Below are 18,719 nucleotides of genomic sequence, written 5' to 3'. Positions count from 1 at the left end.
CTGGATTTACCTATTATTACACCGCCGGCGCATAGTTTCAAAGAAAAAAAATGTGCTGAAACTGGATAATTATGAACAACAATATCAAGGTACGTTTATTGTTATTGTTTAGTTAATTTGTGAGATGAGAGCTTTGTAACATAGTCTTTTTGTTGACTGTTATCTGGTCATGTTCATCCTAACTAGACATTACAAAGTTGCTATACTATATCCCATTTAACGACTTCGCTGAATAACGTTCAGTCAAGACGTTGGACGTTACAGTCAACCTCTTGACGAGTTGTTCTTTAGTCATTCAACTGAGTAGCGTCATCCAATGAACGGGCTAGCGGTTCAATCAAACAGGACATTAAACCAGATGCCTGCGACATATATAAATTTCTATTGCTCACCTACCAATTCCTAACAAAGAAGAAATGCGTGGGAGTACATGTTTTCCAAAACAGTAATCTGTATTAACTTTTATGAATGTGAAAATAAGATAAGATACACTATTCATAAGAACTTTCAATTAAACTACTCAAATTATTAAAATAAATCAAAATATGATGTTTAAGAATTTTGTAGCGTCTGGTATGAGAACGCCCAAAAATTCGGAATAACTTTTTTCCGAATTTGAAACACCGAATATTAGGTACATATTCGGTGTTTCAAATTCGGAAAAAAGTTTACAAATTTACAAAATATTGCAATAACGATTTTTTAAATATCGTTTTATAAAAATCGAATAGATATAATAATCACGAAGGTTTGTTATTACGATTGTTTTAAACGACGAACGTTAAAAATACGATTACTTTAGTATACGAAAAATAAAAGACAGTTTTTCAATTTATTATAGTCAATTTATTATAATCACGAAAATATCAAATACGGACCGAGAATATGAGAATGATTTTTTCAAAAATAAAATGAACGTTTCGAAAACTTAAGAACCAAAACCTAAAGATAGGTGCGACGACGATCAAAGCGAGGAGGAGCGTGTTAGGTGCACATAGATATCGAAAAACAAAGCGGAGCGTTTCAAATATATAGTAAAAATATTGTTAAATAGAAAACTATTTGTAGTATTTGTTGTTAAGTTACACAACACTGTCTGTCTAGATTAACCCCCTTATTCATAGAAAAGTTTCAGAACTTTTTAGCTGTTGAACTGTTTTGTCCACCCTCTCTGTCAAAGAAAAAATTACTCTCTTTCACAGAGAGGGACAAAACAGTTTAATAGTTAAAACGTTCTGTAACTTTTCTATGAATAAGGGGGTAAGTCTGTAACGTTGTTGTTATTTTTTATTGAAATAAACTTTATTATTCTTCTTCTTATAGTGCCTCTCCATCATTGGAGGTTGGCAGTCAGCTCTTTGCAGCGCTCTCTATTCCTGGCTGTTTATTACAACAAAGCAAAACAATTGCTCGGATTTTTACGGAGTTTAACCTTAAAAACCTTAGGACTTAAACTTAAAGATAGGTGCGACGACGAGCAAAGCGAGGAGGAGTGTTTAGGTGCACATAAGTAGATGTCGAAAAACAAAAGGAGCGAAGCAAAAAAAAAAACTTAAATTGTTGACTAGGTTACATTTGGAGATTTGTGTTTACAGAATATTAAAACTTCGGGATTCGTTATTTAAACAATTCGATATAATAAAAAATCGTACATTTAAAACATCGAAATTATAACATTCGAAAAATTTACTTTGGTCATTTTAATAAATCTGTTGTTTGAAATTTATCAACATTTCGTAATTTTCGTTATTCGGAAACTTAAAATTTACTAGAACTATGAAATTCGTAAAAAAGTAATTCGGATTTATGTAGTGTATGCTAAATATAACTACTTTACAAAATTATTAAAAAAATGGTCATTCACCATTCATGCATCTCTTTCACATTTCACTCTTTTATCGTAGGGATTGAACTTTCAATTGATGCAGTGAGCAAACTAAGCGAATAGATAAGAGGATAAGAAAGATGATATGTTGTATCTTTGAGGGATATGAAATTCCGCAGGTGTCCCGCTTTGACAAAAAAAAATAATGGTCACGTTATTGATGCCAAAATGAGGCGTGCAAGGTCTTACGTATGGTTGAACAAATATTCATTCATCTTTGTTTGGCTTGTGTGTGTGTACCTACTTATATTTTATACATGTGTTCATTCATTATGTAATGGCCACAGCCTCCACATTTGTTGTTACTTAGCGGTCTCTTTCAGTAATTAACAGGTGGTTTTGGTTAAGATTTGTGGCAACTTAATACCATTCAAAGTAAGTCACTGTTTTAATATTGTCCTTAGCAAGTAACATGCAATGGTATTTTATATAAGTATACATACATATACTTACTTATACTTAATTCTATATAGTAAGAGTGGTCTATAGATTCAAGATAGATCTTAGGTAGGGTCATTACCTGAGTTCCAAACTGATTTAAAAGATTTATTTAAGTTCTCAACAATTTGTTATTCATCGATCAATAAACTTGATTAAATTACAGCTATACTTTACAAACCATGGTTAAGTAAAATTTAATTAACCGTTGCAATAGCAACACTGAATGCCACACTCAACCTCGCAGCCTCACAGCTATGAAAGTGGTCCAACCCACGCTGGGTTTCACCTCCTAATACGGCGACTAGGCTGTGATGGACCGACCAGTTCGATAGCCTGGGTCCGTATTCAGTAGCTCTTAGATAAGCCAAAGCGATAATAGTGGATTGTAGTGCATAGGTACTCTATTCGCTACTGTAAAACAACATGGTGGACTATCGAGTTGCAACTGAACAGTGACTTTTGGCAGGTACCTACTCCAGAGTTTACAGCTTTTTTCAATTCTACAAACCAGCGTTATTTACGGCGTAATGGCATGGCATCGTACCGCCGCCGTGTACTGTAAAACCTAGCAGAGGGCCGAAAGTGTATGTTGTTCCTACTCAAATTTGTATCGTTTACTTGTCTAAGCCTCAGACCATAAAAACTTAAGGGCGTATATACCGCTAGGTGGCGACTCTCCCGCGCCATACTTTGCGTTTACTCGACACTAATCGAACGGATTAAAAAGTGAACTCCTCATGCTGAATATCGTAAGGTAGTGACCCTCTTGCGCTGGACATTGGGAAATAGTAAAGGGCTGGCCAAGTCTCACTTACCGACTGCATGTTTTGCAGAACTCTCGTCCTATCTAGTTAGTCCTGATTTGAATTCCTTAATAGTTACTTTAAATAAGTGTTATGGCTAGATATATACTGGTGCTCCTATCGAATAAGTACCTATGATTAGCCAATCCTCAGGTTTGACTAAGTATGAAGACATCAGTCAAAGCCAAAACAATTACAGTTTTTCGAACGTCGACTATAGAATTTTGGTCAAGTCTGGGTGACACCAAATTGGTTAGGCACTGGTGGTATGAACATAACAAATAAAAGTGATTTTACATTGTTTCAGGTTAAGCTAAGCGTCCACGATGGCCACGAAGTCGTATAGTAAACACAAGGAGTATAAGGAGTTCAAGAGTAGCGGGAATGTGCCGTATACTGATGAGCAGTTTGGTAAGTCACTCGATACAGGTTGGAATTTAATCCGTGACGCTCCTGTAACCAGGTCAATTTACCTGTCATACTAAGTGCCAATTTCTCCATAGTCGGTTATCTAACCGACAGGGATTGATTTATTAATTATATAAAATTCATGACAGATGTGTCAAAAGTCAACCACGTCTCCCTGGTTATGCTCTAACTGACTATGGAGAAATTGGCAATAAGCTGTTTTCACTATCGGACCAAGCCCAATTTGATTTATTCAATCGACAGGAAATTTTACCCTAATCACCGGAAACTGTCACCGAGGATAAAGGTTGCGGATAAGGATATTCTACCGTTCACCTTACCTCTTATGCTTACCTACTTCTCTGCTGTACTTATGCCAAACCCCAAAATTCTTGGAGATGTCATTACTGCAACTCTCCGCTCAACATCCAAAACCTTCTACAACTACAACCCCATACAATTCCCTCCACAGACATGTTGAAGTCAGAGCTGATACCCGCTAAGAGCAAGCTGAACTCTCTGGACCGCAATGGCGGTGGCGCCCGGGAGTACCACTACGAATATTCAGAGGAGAGGCACCCGACGGGAAAATATGACCGGAAGGACCTCAGGACTGTCGAGGTGAGATGGTCAGACAGGATGGGTAGAACAGCTACCGTAGCACCAGCGAACATAAGCAATAAATTAACAATCAATAAACAAATAAACAACATCGCTCGCCTGTCAAATTACACAGCTGGACTTGGTTGTTAGATCAACTGCAGTTGATGAAAGCACAGGGTAGGTACGCTGGACGCATAATATGTAAAAGGAACGGTTGATATGTCTCAAGGAAGGCTGCTTTATCTGTCTTTCATTACAGCATAACAATCTAAAACTTTGTTTTGCCATCTCATGACTGCGAAACATCGTAATAACAACTTGTTAGTCACATTTTATGCAGAAGACTTAGCACGGGGCGCAAGACGCGCACGCCAAAACGTCACACGCTCACTCACATCGCGCGGCCACGAGGGCGAGTGCGACGAAAACGTTTGTCACGCCTTGATATTCCCGTCTTGCACCTCATGCCGTATAAAGCTGTGATAAAAGCTTAAACATTTCCACATCTAAACCACAACCCCCTACTCTTCCAGCAATACACGGTGCCGCCGCACTCGACCCCCAAATCCGAACACAGTTCGTACTACTACGAGCGCGAGGAGCGTGACCTGCCCGCCATCAAGTCCGCCACCCGGACTTATAACTATGATTCTTCGACCAGCTCCACTCCTGGTAAGAGCAGAGTGATAGCTCTTGTAGTTACTGCAGTTCTGGTAAGAGAAGTTATACCAAAAACAATCACCATCCTGGGAGACATGAGAAGTGATCATTTCCTCAATTTCCATCATCAGCAACACTTTAATTGTCAGCAGTTGTAAAGCCTGCGAACGCCATCAACCGCGAACGAAATGAAAACCTTAACTTACCAACCTACCTCTAGACTTCTAGACATTTAAACCGATTGATACCTATCTCATGCTTAGTCTTGTAGATGATCTACTTGAATGATACTCCAATAACTTATTAGCATTGTGAAAGATTTCTGTAGCCCTTAAACCTTAAACCTTTAGACTTCCAGTAATTTTACGAAATTTCCAGGCTATACGAAGGTGAAAAGCTCCAAAGCCACCAAGGAGCTCTCCCACAATGTGGAAGAGCTGGACTCCTTGCTCGATGACCTGAGGCAGGACCAGGAGCGGTCGCTGTACAAGAGCGGATACACTTCTGATACCGCTGAGAGCTCGTCGTTCGATTATAGGAGGGGGTAAGGTTTTTATAGATCTCCTAGACTAGACGAACCACCTGCTAAAATTCCATGTGACCCATGACGCTTTCTATTGAAACCGCTATGGATTTATAAAAATACCTACTTGCTGTTGACATATGACATCCGGTATTTTCTGGATACGGAAGCCAAAAATGATGTAGGTACCTAAAAGCTATGGATCATTTTGTTCTTCCGATCGATGGTAGAAACACACATAGCCTACGTTCTCGAATCTATGGGTTTAGGTGTGCATGTGCCCAAGTTCACGTTGTGTTTAAGTCTGACTCACGCCACTTGGGCAGGCTATTTTCTGCAGCCCAATTTCCATTTCCCAAAAGCTCGTTCAAAAACCTCATGTAACCAAACATGCTCCACACCCCCAGAACCCCAGTGAAGACCCCGTCCAGCGGCTACTCGACGCTGAAGAAGGAGGAGCGTATAGAGACCTCGAGCTGGGGCTCCAGCCCCCCGCCCCCCACCGTCACCCGCCAGGAGGCCATCAAGCAGCAGATGTATCGGGAGGAGAAAACTGGTATGTGTGTTGTGTGTGTGAAAGATGATGACAGCGATCCAAAATCGAAATCAGAATTCCGAAAATAGGTCAAAAGGGCTTTTAGCGAAAAGTTTTTTTAAACCACTTTAAAATAACAATTACAAAATGTGATTGTTTTTACGTTCAAGACGAAGAATGATAAACGTAATCTAGTAGGGACTACACCGGCACTGTCGCTTCGGTCTTTGATATCTACAGGGTGTCCCGTAAATAGTGGACCATTATGGGTCTCCCTCGGGGCGACTCAGGGGCTCCATCTGATCAAATTTGCAAATGACAATGGGCGTTTTGGGACCTATGTCCAATAGGGTTAGGTGGCAACTGGCACGCCAAAATTCTGGCACTAGTGCGAGTTTACTACTTTTCATAACAAGTAGTGGTAAACTGGCATGATGCGAATTATAGGTTCGTGCCAGTTTACTCTTTCCGTTATATATAGTGGTTATCTCGCCCAAATCTCTTTTATGGTCGCAATCCACGTATTTGTTTGTATACAAGGTGTAGCGTTAATAGTGGTCCAAGCTTAAGGTGGTGATACATCATACAATAAACCATCAAATACCCTAATTTGAAATAATTTTACGCGTAGCTCTGGCCGAAAATGTTTTTTTAAATATTTCCAAAAAAATCCTTTCTTTTCACGTAAGTACCGGTAATTTTGATAAATGAGTGACTTTTTCACATCTATTTTTTGTTTACTACACCTGAATACAGTCATGTGCTCATGCTAATACATAGATACTACAAATGTAAAAAAATTAAGGCATTTTATTGTGATAAAAGAGCGGTGGTAGCTCAGTCGGGTAAGCGCCCGCTTCTCACGCAAGAAATGCGGGTTCGAATCCCGGCGCTGACATGTACCAATGAGTTCTTTTAACTTAAGTACAATGTATACCATCGCTCTTACGGTGAAGGAAAACATCGTGAGGAAACCTGCATATCTAGATTTAGCACATCTAGATATGTGAACCCACCAACCCGCACTGGACCAGCGTGGTGGGTAATGGTCCAAGCTTAGGAAGGCAGTTTAGACCTTGGGAATATGCACAAAGGTTCCACTCGAGAGAGCCAGTTGCAGTTACTTACACCCCCACAGAGAATAGAATAGAATAGAATAGAATTGTGATAAAACTACTACTACCGATTGTTATGAAAAAACATTTTACCTATGTGTTTGTATATAAGCTTTGTATAAGATGTTCTTGTGTACAAATAAAGAATATTCTATCTATCTACCGACGCAAACGAGCGCGTGAATTCAAAACTAGGTTTTCCATAGATCTATTGCTGCAGCGCCATGCCCGAACCTTCCCCGTAGAGCGCGACAGGGCCAAAAATACCTAGGAAAATTACATAAAATCGACGTTTCGTAGTCCCCTGTTTTCTCCTCCAATACTCCATCGATTTAATTATTTCTTTCATTATTCATTATAAAAAAGTATAGGCAAGGTAAAATTAGTTTTATAGGAAACACAGCGGAAAATCTGTCCCATTGTTTTGGTTTTTAAAGGTATTTTTTTCATAAATTTTTTAAAAAATTATATGTGACAAAAAAGAAAACATACGTACCTGGCTACGGTCACGATAGATTAAATATAAAAAACTTATTGCTCTAGTGGCATTATCCAGGGAGGGAACTGGGGACTACGTTTGTATGAAGAAACTGTGGTTTGCATTCCTCTTAAGGGCCCGTACAGGGTGACGTGCCGCGCCAATTTTGGGTTTTCAATGCTCTTCACACAGCACACGCAGTGACACGCACACATGTATGTTTGCACAGTGGGTCGATAATCTTTTACTCGCCAACTTTATTGACAATTATGTTCAAGTACATTTTGGGTGATTTTAGGGTAAGTAAGTATAATTCTTACTTACACTGGTAGGCACCAGGAAAGAGTAGAAATTAATAGGGGTGCCACTTTACTCTATACTCGGAACCCGATTAGCTTTCTCAAACAAATGTGGTATTTACTTGTAGAAAGGTAACTACAAGTATTAAAGTGTAGATTCTATAATAAGTTTCGGGCATCCTCCAGCCAACTGAACCCCGACGACAAAGCAAAGTAAATACATAGTGTCGCAAAAGGGCTATACTAAGCCAAAAGGGGATGACTCAAGGGCTCATTCTGAACAACTTTTGTTCTACGAGATTTGCAAATTCGCGAAAAAAAATATTCGTTTTCCATGGTAAAAAGTCACATGTCCAACAAAGTTTCTATGAAAAAGGTTTTTTTTTGTAAATTTCCAAAACTCGTAGAGCAAAAGTTCAGAATGACCCCCTGTCTTACTCCTTTTTACCCGACTGCCGAAGGAGGAGGGTAATGTTTTTTGATTGTATATATGTATGTTTGTCTGTTTCTTTGTTCCCTCCTGTAGCCTAAACGGCTTGATAGATTTTGATGTATGAGGTATTGGTAGAAGCGTATTGATGGCGCGATGGCTATAGGCTATGTGACGTTCCATTAAAATGTACATAGCGCCCTCTTGAGGACATAACGTGATGATCGAAAAAATAATAATTCAACTTTGCCGTGTAAGGTATCAAATGAAAGGACTTGATTTTCACATTACAAAAATATGCATATTGAAGGTATTTAAATAACAACACCAAAATTATTGAAATAAAAAATGATCATGAACTACCTACCGACGTAAAATTTCATAAAATAAAAACAACTAAAAAGTTACAAATAAAAAAATACAATTATAAAAAACTAAAAACCTGACTGTACGCTAAAAACATGAAAACGAGTCCCAATGTTAATGGAAAGTATCGCAGGCGGGGACCAACTTGACCGCCACTCAAGGCCGTTTTCTAAGTAACATTCAGCTAAATGGTGAACCCTCTGCTGGTATAATTTGTTTATATACCGCTTTTTCAATACCTGTAAGTACATTTTTTGGCAGCATAATATTTTTACTTAATTTTAGGGTTTCGAACGTCAAAAGAAAAAAAGCAACCGTTATAGGATCTCTTTGTTGTCCGTCTGTCTGACTGACTGTCTGTCACCGCCCTTTTTCTCAGAAACGGGTGTAAAGATATCAAGCTTATATTTCGCATAGATGGGGAGTACCCCAAAAAAATATCATGGTACTCCCTGTCCCACACAAGTAAATTGGGGCTTATATTTTTTCCAGTTATTTTGATGTGTATCCTTTTTTTTTCTTTGTTGTTTTGTATAAGTATGTGTTTCTTTTCTTTAAATCTGTATTTTTTTGTTGTTGCTGTCTATGTGTCGAAAAAATGTATCTTTATCTTCAAATCACGCCATCTATCGTTTGTTTTTTTTGTGGCTACTGTCTATAGAAGAAATTCCGTCACTGACAATTTTACGTTACGAATTTATTTTATTTTTATTTTTACATTTTCGTGGAGAATCAACAGCATTTTGTTAATAAATAATTATTACTTATGAAACACATAACAACTTGATGCCATTAACAGAATGAACTTAGTAAACCCAGTAAACCTAACACATCCAGAGGAAAAACAAAATCTCTTTCTCTCTCTCTGAAAAACATACTTAATAGCCCAAACTCGATGCTTTTAGCTATTAACATCTTTGAAATAAAATTGAGCCACCACCGTGTTACTGCCCTCATCAGATCCTCACGAGACCATACCTCAACCAGCACCAAGAGACTGTATTTTTGATCCCTAACCTAATGTTCGTGCGTATTGTCATCACTTAGATCCATTCGCTATATTCCTGCTCCTCATCAGACCTTTACGAGACTGTAATATCACGAGAATATTGCACACTATCTAATTTAATTTAATGTATTGAATATACTGGAAGAATTATGCTTCCCCAATTTCAAATCAAATTATGTTGGTGTCATAAAAGTTGAAAAAGTGCAATGACAACCAATGTGCAGTGATTTTGTATCTGTACACGATAAGATCGCGAGCTGTCAGTGCTGCCTAAACCGACGTGACCCTTCTTTGGAGGCCAGCGGCCAACTGAGTCAAACGTCACTTGTGTTTATGATTTTATAACACAGAAAGCCGCCATAGATATTTGTATGAAGATTTGAGGGAAAAAAATTGCTCAAGTTTGGCATTAATTTACACAAAATAAGTGTGTGTTTATTAAAAAACAAGGTATTTAGCGCCTAGTCCAAGCCTTTAACTTTATAATATGATAAAAATCATATGAAAATTCTTAATAATTACGACACAGTTGTTACAATACGGGAGTGTGATTGACTGGTTTTTCTTGATATTCTGAAATTAATTTACAGTTATCCATAATAATTTACTTAAATACGAATGATTCAGCACCTAGCTAGACTCTTCAACTACCTGTGTGATTTTTTTCAAGGCTGTAGAGCATCATTTACTACATAATTCTATGACAATGCCAACCCTCGATTCCCTATTGCAGACCCTTAAGCGACAAAAAAGGTTTTGTTTAAATATTTAAAAAAACATTTTTGGACAGAGCTACGGGTAAAATTATTTCAAATTAGGGTATTTGATGGTTTATTGTATGATGTATCACCACCTTAAGCTTGGACCACTATTAACGCTACACCTTGTATACAATTAAATACGTGGATTGCGACCATAAAAGAGATTTGGGCGAGATAACCACTATATATAACGGAAAGAGTAAACTGGCACGAACCTATAATTCGCATCATGCCAGTTTACTACTACTTGTTATGAAAAGTAGTAAACTCGCACTAGTGCCAGAATTTTGGCGTGCCAGTTGCCACCTAACCCTCCAATAGGGTTAGGTGGCAACCTAACCCTCCAATAGGGTTAGGTGGCAACTGGCACGCCAAAATTCTGGCACTAGTGCGAGTTTACTACTTTTCATAACAAGTAGTGGTAAACTGGCATGATGCGAATTATAGGTTCGTGCCAGTTTACTCTTTCCGTTATATATAGTGGTTATCTCGCCCAAATCTCTTTTATGGTCGCAATCCACGTATTTGTTTGTATACAAGGTGTAGCGTTAATAGTGGTCCAAGCTTAAGGTGGTGATACATCATACAATAAACCATCAAATACCCTAATTTGAAATAATTTTACCCGTAGCTCTGGCCGAAAATGTTTTTTTAAATATTTCCAAAAAAATCCTTTCTTTTCACGTAAGTACCGGTAATTTTGATAAATGAGTGACTTTTTCACATCTATTTTTTGTTTACTACACCTGAATACAGTCATGTGCTCATGCTAATACATAGATACTACAAATGTAAAAAAATTAAGGCATTTTATTGTGATAAAAGAGCGGTGGTAGCTCAGTCGGGTAAGCGCCCGCTTCTCACGCAAGAAATGCGGGTTCGAATCCCGGCGCTGACATGTACCAATGAGTTCTTTTAACTTAAGTACAATGTATACCATCGCTCTTACGGTGAAGGAAAACATCGTGAGGAAACCTGCATATCTAGATTTAGCACATCTAGATATGTGAACCCACCAACCCGCACTGGACCAGCGTGGTGGGTAATGGTCCAAGCTTAGGAAGGCAGTTTAGACCTTGGGAATATGCACAAAGGTTCCACTCGAGAGAGCCAGTTGCAGTTACTTACACCCCCACAGAGAATAGAATAGAATAGAATAGAATTGTGATAAAACTACTACTACCGATTGTTATGAAAAAACATTTTACCTATGTGTTTGTATATAAGCTTTGTATAAGATGTTCTTGTGTACAAATAAAGAATATTCTATCTATCTACCGACGCAAACGAGCGCGTGAATTCAAAACTAGGTTTTCCATAGATCTATTGCTGCAGCGCCATGCCCGAACCTTCCCCGTAGAGCGCGACAGGGCCGAAAATACCTAGGAAAATTACATAAAATCGACGTTTCGTAGTCCCCTGTTTTCTCCTCCAATACTCCATCGATTTAATTATTTCTTTCATTATTCATTATAAAAAAGTATAGGCAAGGTAAAATTAGTTTTATAGGAAACACAGCGGAAAATCTGTCCCATTGTTTTGGTTTTTAAAGGTATTTTTTTCATAAATTTTTTAAAAAATTATATGTGACAAAAAAGAAAACATACGTACCTGGCTACGGTCACGATAGATTAAATATAAAAAACTTATTGCTCTAGTGGCATTATCCAGGGAGGGAACTGGGGACTACGTTTGTATGAAGAAACTGTGGTTTGCATTCCTCTTAAGCGACAAAAAAGGTTTTGTTTAAATATTTAAAAAAACATTTTTGGACAGAGCTACGGGTAAAATTATTTCAAATTAGGGTATTTGATGGTTTATTGTATGATGTATCACCACCTTAAGCTTGGACCACTATTAACGCTACACCTTGTATACAATTAAATACGTGGATTGCGACCATAAAAGAGATTTGGGCGAGATAACCACTATATATAACGGAAAGAGTAAACTGGCACGAACCTATAATTCGCATCATGCCAGTTTACTACTACTTGTTATGAAAAGTAGTAAACTCGCACTAGTGCCAGAATTTTGGCGTGCCAGTTGCCACCTAACCCGTCCAATAAAGATGAGACATACATCGTTGGATAGCTCTTTTCAAGTGAGCAAAAAAGTATTATGACGACAAATCCGTATCAGTTGTCCATTTTGAAATATATTCGTTTGAAGGAAGTATTTTTCTATGGCATTGCACTCTCTCTCCTGATGACAGTTAGGGCGTAATACACGTAAACACGTATTATTGAAATTGGAGAAATTACTTTCAACTGGTTTTATTTACTGAGATAATAAACAAATATAATATTATATGAAATATGATCATTTTGTTAAAAAAATTAAAAATGAATGTGAAAAACTAACAAAACCATTAAAATTACAGAAATAAAATATAAAAACTTTCAAGGTACGATTACTCTGATTGGACAGTAAATCAAGACTAGCGCTTCCGTTATTCATATTCTGCAAAAAAATACCTTTTCAACGACGTATCACTCATTTCTATTGGTGCTGGTCCCAGCTTCCATATATTGGTGCCCATCATCATTTTTCCTAGTCATAGACGGCTGAATGGCGTAGTGGTTAGTGGCGCTGACTGCTATGCCGAAGGTCCCGGGTTCGATTCCCGGCTGGGGCAGATATTTGTTTAATGACAGATATTTGTACTCGGATCTTGGGTGTTGATATTTATATTTAGTATGTACTTATCTATCTATGTATTTGTGTAGATATATCAGCTGTCCGACACCCATAACACAGGTTCTGCCTAGCTTGGGGTCGGATGGCCGTGTGTGAGATGTCCCCACATAAGTATTTATTTATTTATTTTTATTTATAGAACAACAGATGTTCGAATTAAACCCCTGACTTAACCCCCCCTCCTTTAGTCCACTATTTACGCGACACCCTGTACAGGAGCTTCACTCGCTCATTAAAACGGGAGGATCATGACTGCGTTGGCGATAAGTCTGATAAATGAGCTGTACCCGTATCATGAAAAACCGCAGCATATTCTATTCGATAGTCTATTCGAAAGTGCTGTCAACCTGTCAACAACAAAATGGCGGTGTATTGCGGTGTACAGATTTGCGAAAGTTTGACAGCTATCATTCCATAGGTCATTGTCGAATTTTCATGATACGGGTACTGTACCCGGGTACTGTACCCGTATCATGAAAATTCGAACTAACGAATAGAATCGAATGCGAGTGCGACTATTGTCAACTTGACAGCACTTTCGAACACTTTTTACCTTTCGAATGAGTTTCGAAAAGAATGACCACAGAGTACATGATATTATTCTGACAATGACCTATGGAATGATAGCTGTCAAACTTTCGCAAATCTGTACACCGCAATACACCGCCATTTTGTTGTTGACAGGTTGACAGCACTTTCGAATAGACTATCGAATAGAATATGCTGCGGTTTTACATGATACGGGTACTGACGCATATCGACAACTTAGGTACGGTGGCCTGCGCCTAAAAGTATACAGGCGGAGTTTTTAAAATAGCGATCTCAAGCTGACATGCTGCTCAAGCACATCCACATAAACACCACTGCTACACACATCACACACAACACGTCCCCGGATTTATAACAGATGAAGCTGGTCCCTTCATCATCAGGGATCGCTATTTTCCTTATAATCTGTACCTGTATCTTGCAGAGTCCCGCGTGGTTCCGTCGCAGATATCTCCGGCCATCGCGCACCCCGTGCCGGCGCCGGTGTGCGCGTCCTGCCACCACGCGCCCTCGACCACTGGCACTGTGAGTAGCTGACCAGGGTTGGCACTGATTAGCTGATCATGTAGAATCTTCATAGAGGTCATCATGCAGCTTCCAGAATCGTCTTAGTGAGGGCGAGGCCCTATTGGTGCGTTGCGACGTCGCAGCCATATTATATTTTGTATAGCTTGCTTTGGGACAACGCGACGCAACGCATCGCAACCATTGGTGTGTTGCTCACCCTTAGAGTCTGTCGATGACTTTCCAAGTTTGTCCAAGAGATCGCTGATGTCAATGATGATCAAGATGATGATGTAGGTTAGATCAGAAATCAATTTCAGCTAGTGCTGGCTGTGAACCGCGTTCATTCCTTATCCACCAATAAGGTACACCCGAGTAAACGTTGTCTTATGTCCGCCAAGCTGTGCGATTCTATATGCAAATGGTCGAAGTCTATATGTAGGTAAAACCTGAATTGAATGTGAAGTACCTAAATATATTTTGATAGGACAATAAAATTTATACTTCCATTTCATTTAGTCTTGAACCGTGATGTACTTAACTCCTATCATAATTCTTCCAGCTATCCCGCTCCGGCACTCCCATGAACAAGGTGACGACGACGGTGAAGACGTACACGTACGAGGTGCCGGCGGACAGCGACCCCGCCGCCGCGCCGCTGCCGCCCGTGCCCGACCACCAGCATACTTATCTGAGCGAGCGGCAGGTCAACAGTACTACCAGGTATATTCTTGTTCTTCTCCTTCTTCTACTAGTGCCTTACAACTACTGGAGGTTGGCGGTCAGCTCTGCACAGCACCGTCAAATCGCGATATAGTCCATAAGGCCAATTAAGGCAGTTGCTATTAGTATAAAGACAGTGACCCCGCCGCCGCGCCGCTGCCCCCCGTCCCGGACCATCAGCATACCTACCTGAGCGAGCGGCAGCAGATTAATAGCACTACCAGGTATACTATGAGACTCAAATTATAGAATCTACCAGGTAACTAAATGAGCTGAGATTATAGCAAGTCAGTCCCTGCGGCAGGACTCCTTTATTGACGTTGATAAAGTCGTTTAATCTATCTTAATACCTTAGTCATGTGTATCTAGCCGGGCCGTGCAGCGTAAGCTGGTGATTTTATTGCGTAGCGTTGTCGCGTTGCTAGCATAAGGCATGCTACAGCTATAAGAGCAAGGCAGCTGCTAGTAGTATAAAGACACGGCACTCCCATGAACAAGGTGACGACGACGATGAAGACGTACAACTTGCCACCTTACAGCTAGAGCCAGGAAGTGGTGCTCCTATTACACTGAATACACCTACCGAGTAAAGTGGCGAGGCAATATACTCGTCAAATAAACGGGTAGCAATTGAACGAGTCCTCGGCCAAGGATACTATCTCGCCACTCCTTTCGGTAGTTGTAATCAATGTATCTAGGATAGATAAGATATGCTCGCTATAGTCAGCCCAGCCACTGTTAGTACGAGTACATAAAGACTATCGATTCCTGACCTCTTTCAGTCGGGTAAGTTGATGGTATTGGTCAGGTCGCTTAGATAAGGCATATATGCCACAGCCTCATAGGCGTGGAGATCCTATAGACCATATAGTTAGCTGCTGATAGTACGAGTGTAAAGACAGTGGCCTCTTATAAAGCTGTTACACTGCCCGACTCCAACCCAACCTTCAAAACTTACTGAACCGCTCCTCATCTCCACAGCAACACCACCCTGGTGCCTCCCTCGCCGTCGCTGGGCTGCCAGTACTGCTCGCACTGCAACTCTCGCATCACGCGGGGAGTCTCACAGCCGCCGCCGCCGGTGACGTCACACACGTACCACAGCGTCGAGTCTACTGATGGTGAGGGTTACTTGTTATTAGTGTTTTGGGGTCTAGGGATTGTTGGCGTGCTGAAAGGGTTAGTCAGTCAGAATAGCATCAATCGACTGACTGTAGGTATAATTATGGTGCGTCAGACGTATATAAAACACAGGTGATATACGATACGACGACTATTCCTAATTCCATGACCGAATCCCTATCTGAGGTTTTCCGGAGATGGAAAGATGCCCATGCGACATTTCCCTATGCATCGTCTGCAATTTAATTAAAACTCGCCTACCGCAACGGTAATGGTTATTGATTCTTCGACTTTAGATATGTAATGTAACACACTGACTGCCATTTCAGCTTACCCATACTTATAGGTAGGTACCTACTTACTATATTTTTTATGATTTCCAGTGACGGACCGCACCAACGAGCGCATCATCTACCCGAAGCCCGCCAACGAGACGAAATTAGTCCCGAGTGACCCCTACCCGCGCGGAAACAACACTTATGTGAGTACACAGCCTTCTATGTACTTACCTTTTATCTATACTTAATATACAATACAACACAATCACTGTATTGGAGGGTGGGATAATGTCGGAGCTCTTTGATAAATGAAAATGTGCTGAATGAGGCTATGACTGCTATGTTGTGCACTGACTATATTGAGTGGCCAGAGCTTCTGGGTTAGATATCTCGCTATGGGTAGATATTTGTTTGCAATATTAGAGAGTGTAGGTTCAGAACAGATATATTTTTCAGAGTCTTGGTCTTTCTGAACGTGGAAACTTATAGCAAAAACCCTCTTCTGGACATTCATTCTCTTCTACCATATCAGGGGTGGCCAACATTTAGCAGCGTGTTATGGGCTTAATTATAAAAATATTCTTTACTAACAGCAACACCTTCCTTCACAGAGTCCAACGCACTTCAAGTACTCGGAGACCACGTACTCGTCTCAGAACACGACGGAGCGCCTCCCTCCCCCCGCGTCCCCCTTCCCGCGCCCCGCGACGCCCTCGCAGCTCGAGCAGCAGCCGCCCAAGAGGCTCGATGATCTGATGGCTGACTTTCCGGAGGCGGTGAGTTGGTGACAGACAGTTGGATAGCAGGGTTATGGGGTAGAAGCTATGATGGCTTATTGTATTGAGTTAGAAAGTTATGGCTCATAGGCACTGATAGAAACCGCAAGCATATATTAAATCACAATACTTACCTACATTACCTAGTACAGTCTGTGCCATGCCATGCATTATAGATAAATAGAAAAATAAAAGAGAAATAATTGTGGGCATAAAACTAAACCCTGAGGGACACCAGAATAAAAATTTAGGTATTCTTGATTCTGGGTTATCATAACTATAGTTACTTACCTACCACCGGAAGTCTAGTAACTGAAATAACCTAACAACCCTGTTTAACTTTTAAATTGAAAATATAATTTCATCTTTTCTCCCACCAGCGCTTCCCAACCCAGCCGGACGGGCTGACCCAGCGCAACATCCAGGTGACCCACGAGAGCTCCACGCAGGCCAAGGCGCCCCCGGTCGGGTCCAGCCGCAACGTGGCCGGCCCGGCCGTCTACTACCCGCCGGGACACACGCCCTTCCAGAAGAAGGATGAGGGATGGCAGACTAGCGTGAGTTGAACTGTGGGGGGTTTGATGAGGGTTGTATTGTGATAGGGAATCGTGAGAATGAAATAGATGGCCAGTTTTCCGAATGAAAATGATTTTCTAATGTGGTTTGGATTCTGAGTTTGACCCAGAAACCTATAGGTGTCTCTAACAACCAAAACCTCAACCTTTAACAGTTTGGCGGAATATTTGTGTATTTTTCTTGTTTATTATGATAAAATAAAGTTTTTTAAAAAACTAATCAATCAACCTCACCTCTATGAATGTGAGCGCGGTGAAACACCTAATTTTTCGGGATACGACCCCACTGCACGGATCCGTTCGCAACGTCGATAAAGTCATTTAAAACGTAGAACTTAACGTATTTAGACCATATTTGTCCAGAAACACGATATAGTGAAATTTGTCTGCACCAATAACGGACCCATGCAACGTCAAGGGCTGGGCATTACTCTTAAAAGTTTTACGTAGTAACTAACGCCATCTATCAGTAACTTAATCAACCTCTTCCTCCCCAGGCGGCGATGCAGGGCGGCGGCGCATACGCATCAGGCCGAGGAATGTACGAGTATGAATCCGGGTCCAAGAGCAAGTCCAAGACCACAGAGAAGAAGACAGCCGTGCCCATATGTCTGCCGCTTTGCTGTGCCATGCCTTGCGTCATTATGTAAATATTAGGTGTTAAGGATTGTTACTGACCAATGATTGGTTAGGCATTTTTTTCTTAGAAATATATTAGTTTGTCGGTTAGGGTTGCTAAAACTTAAGCTGGCGTTAGATCATCTTGTATTCGGCATTGTCCGCCCGCTTAGGTTTAAAGCAACCCTTCTAAATCTAGATATTTAAGTATAACCGACCACCTATCATCATTAAACAAAAGTTTAATTTGGAATGTATGTGCCATGTAAATGATGAATAGGATATTTTTTGTTGCTTTTGTTTTATGTCTCAAAATTTCTTACAAAGAAACTCCTTGACGACTTGCAAGTTTATAAAAAAACAATCTATATTAGAAACTAACTTGCAAGTAATCCTACCTAAAAACCTAACACAGAGACAATTAAATAAATATGAATCTTAAATTAAGAATCTCAAAATATACCTAATTTTTTAAAAATGCATCGAAAACTAACCCAAGTGCCATTAATGATATTGAAATAAGTATAAATGCCTTTTAATTATAATTACTTCCATTGA

The 18,719-nt window shown here is 40.0% G+C and overlaps 1 protein-coding gene across 3 annotated transcripts in view; it reads left to right on the top strand.

Annotated features, from left to right (window-relative positions):
• LOC105388154 (protein transport protein sec31) overlaps positions 1 to 18,631 on the top strand; it is a 33,153-nt gene extending 14,522 nt beyond the window's left edge. Inside the window, exons 2-14 of one of the 3 annotated variants that reach the window (XM_048630770.1) lie at positions 3,437 to 3,540; positions 4,010 to 4,158; positions 4,674 to 4,812; positions 5,179 to 5,344; positions 5,731 to 5,879; positions 13,990 to 14,090; positions 14,632 to 14,775; positions 14,997 to 15,016; positions 15,774 to 15,913; positions 16,298 to 16,395; positions 16,804 to 16,968; positions 17,349 to 17,525; positions 18,041 to 18,631. In XM_048630770.1, the coding sequence (XP_048486727.1) occupies positions 3,456 to 3,540; positions 4,010 to 4,158; positions 4,674 to 4,812; positions 5,179 to 5,344; positions 5,731 to 5,879; positions 13,990 to 14,090; positions 14,632 to 14,775; positions 14,997 to 15,016; positions 15,774 to 15,913; positions 16,298 to 16,395; positions 16,804 to 16,968; positions 17,349 to 17,525; positions 18,041 to 18,193 (1,686 nt within the window). In that variant the 5' untranslated portion in view covers positions 3,437 to 3,455 and the 3' untranslated portion in view covers positions 18,194 to 18,631. Of the gene's footprint in view, positions 1 to 3,419; positions 3,541 to 4,009; positions 4,159 to 4,673; positions 4,813 to 5,178; positions 5,345 to 5,730; positions 5,880 to 13,989; positions 14,091 to 14,631; positions 14,793 to 14,996; positions 15,017 to 15,773; positions 15,914 to 16,297; positions 16,396 to 16,803; positions 16,969 to 17,348; positions 17,526 to 18,040 lie in introns of all 3 variants that reach the window. The other 2 variants (XM_048630771.1, XM_038110009.2) reach the window with 2 other exon arrangements.
• Positions 18,632 to 18,719: the final 88 nt, after the last annotated feature.

Source organism: Plutella xylostella, chromosome 27, assembly GCF_932276165.1.
Source record: "Plutella xylostella chromosome 27, ilPluXylo3.1, whole genome shotgun sequence".
Lineage (NCBI taxonomy): Eukaryota > Metazoa > Arthropoda > Insecta > Lepidoptera > Plutellidae > Plutella > Plutella xylostella.
This window is presented reverse-complemented; position numbering and strand designations above follow the sequence as displayed.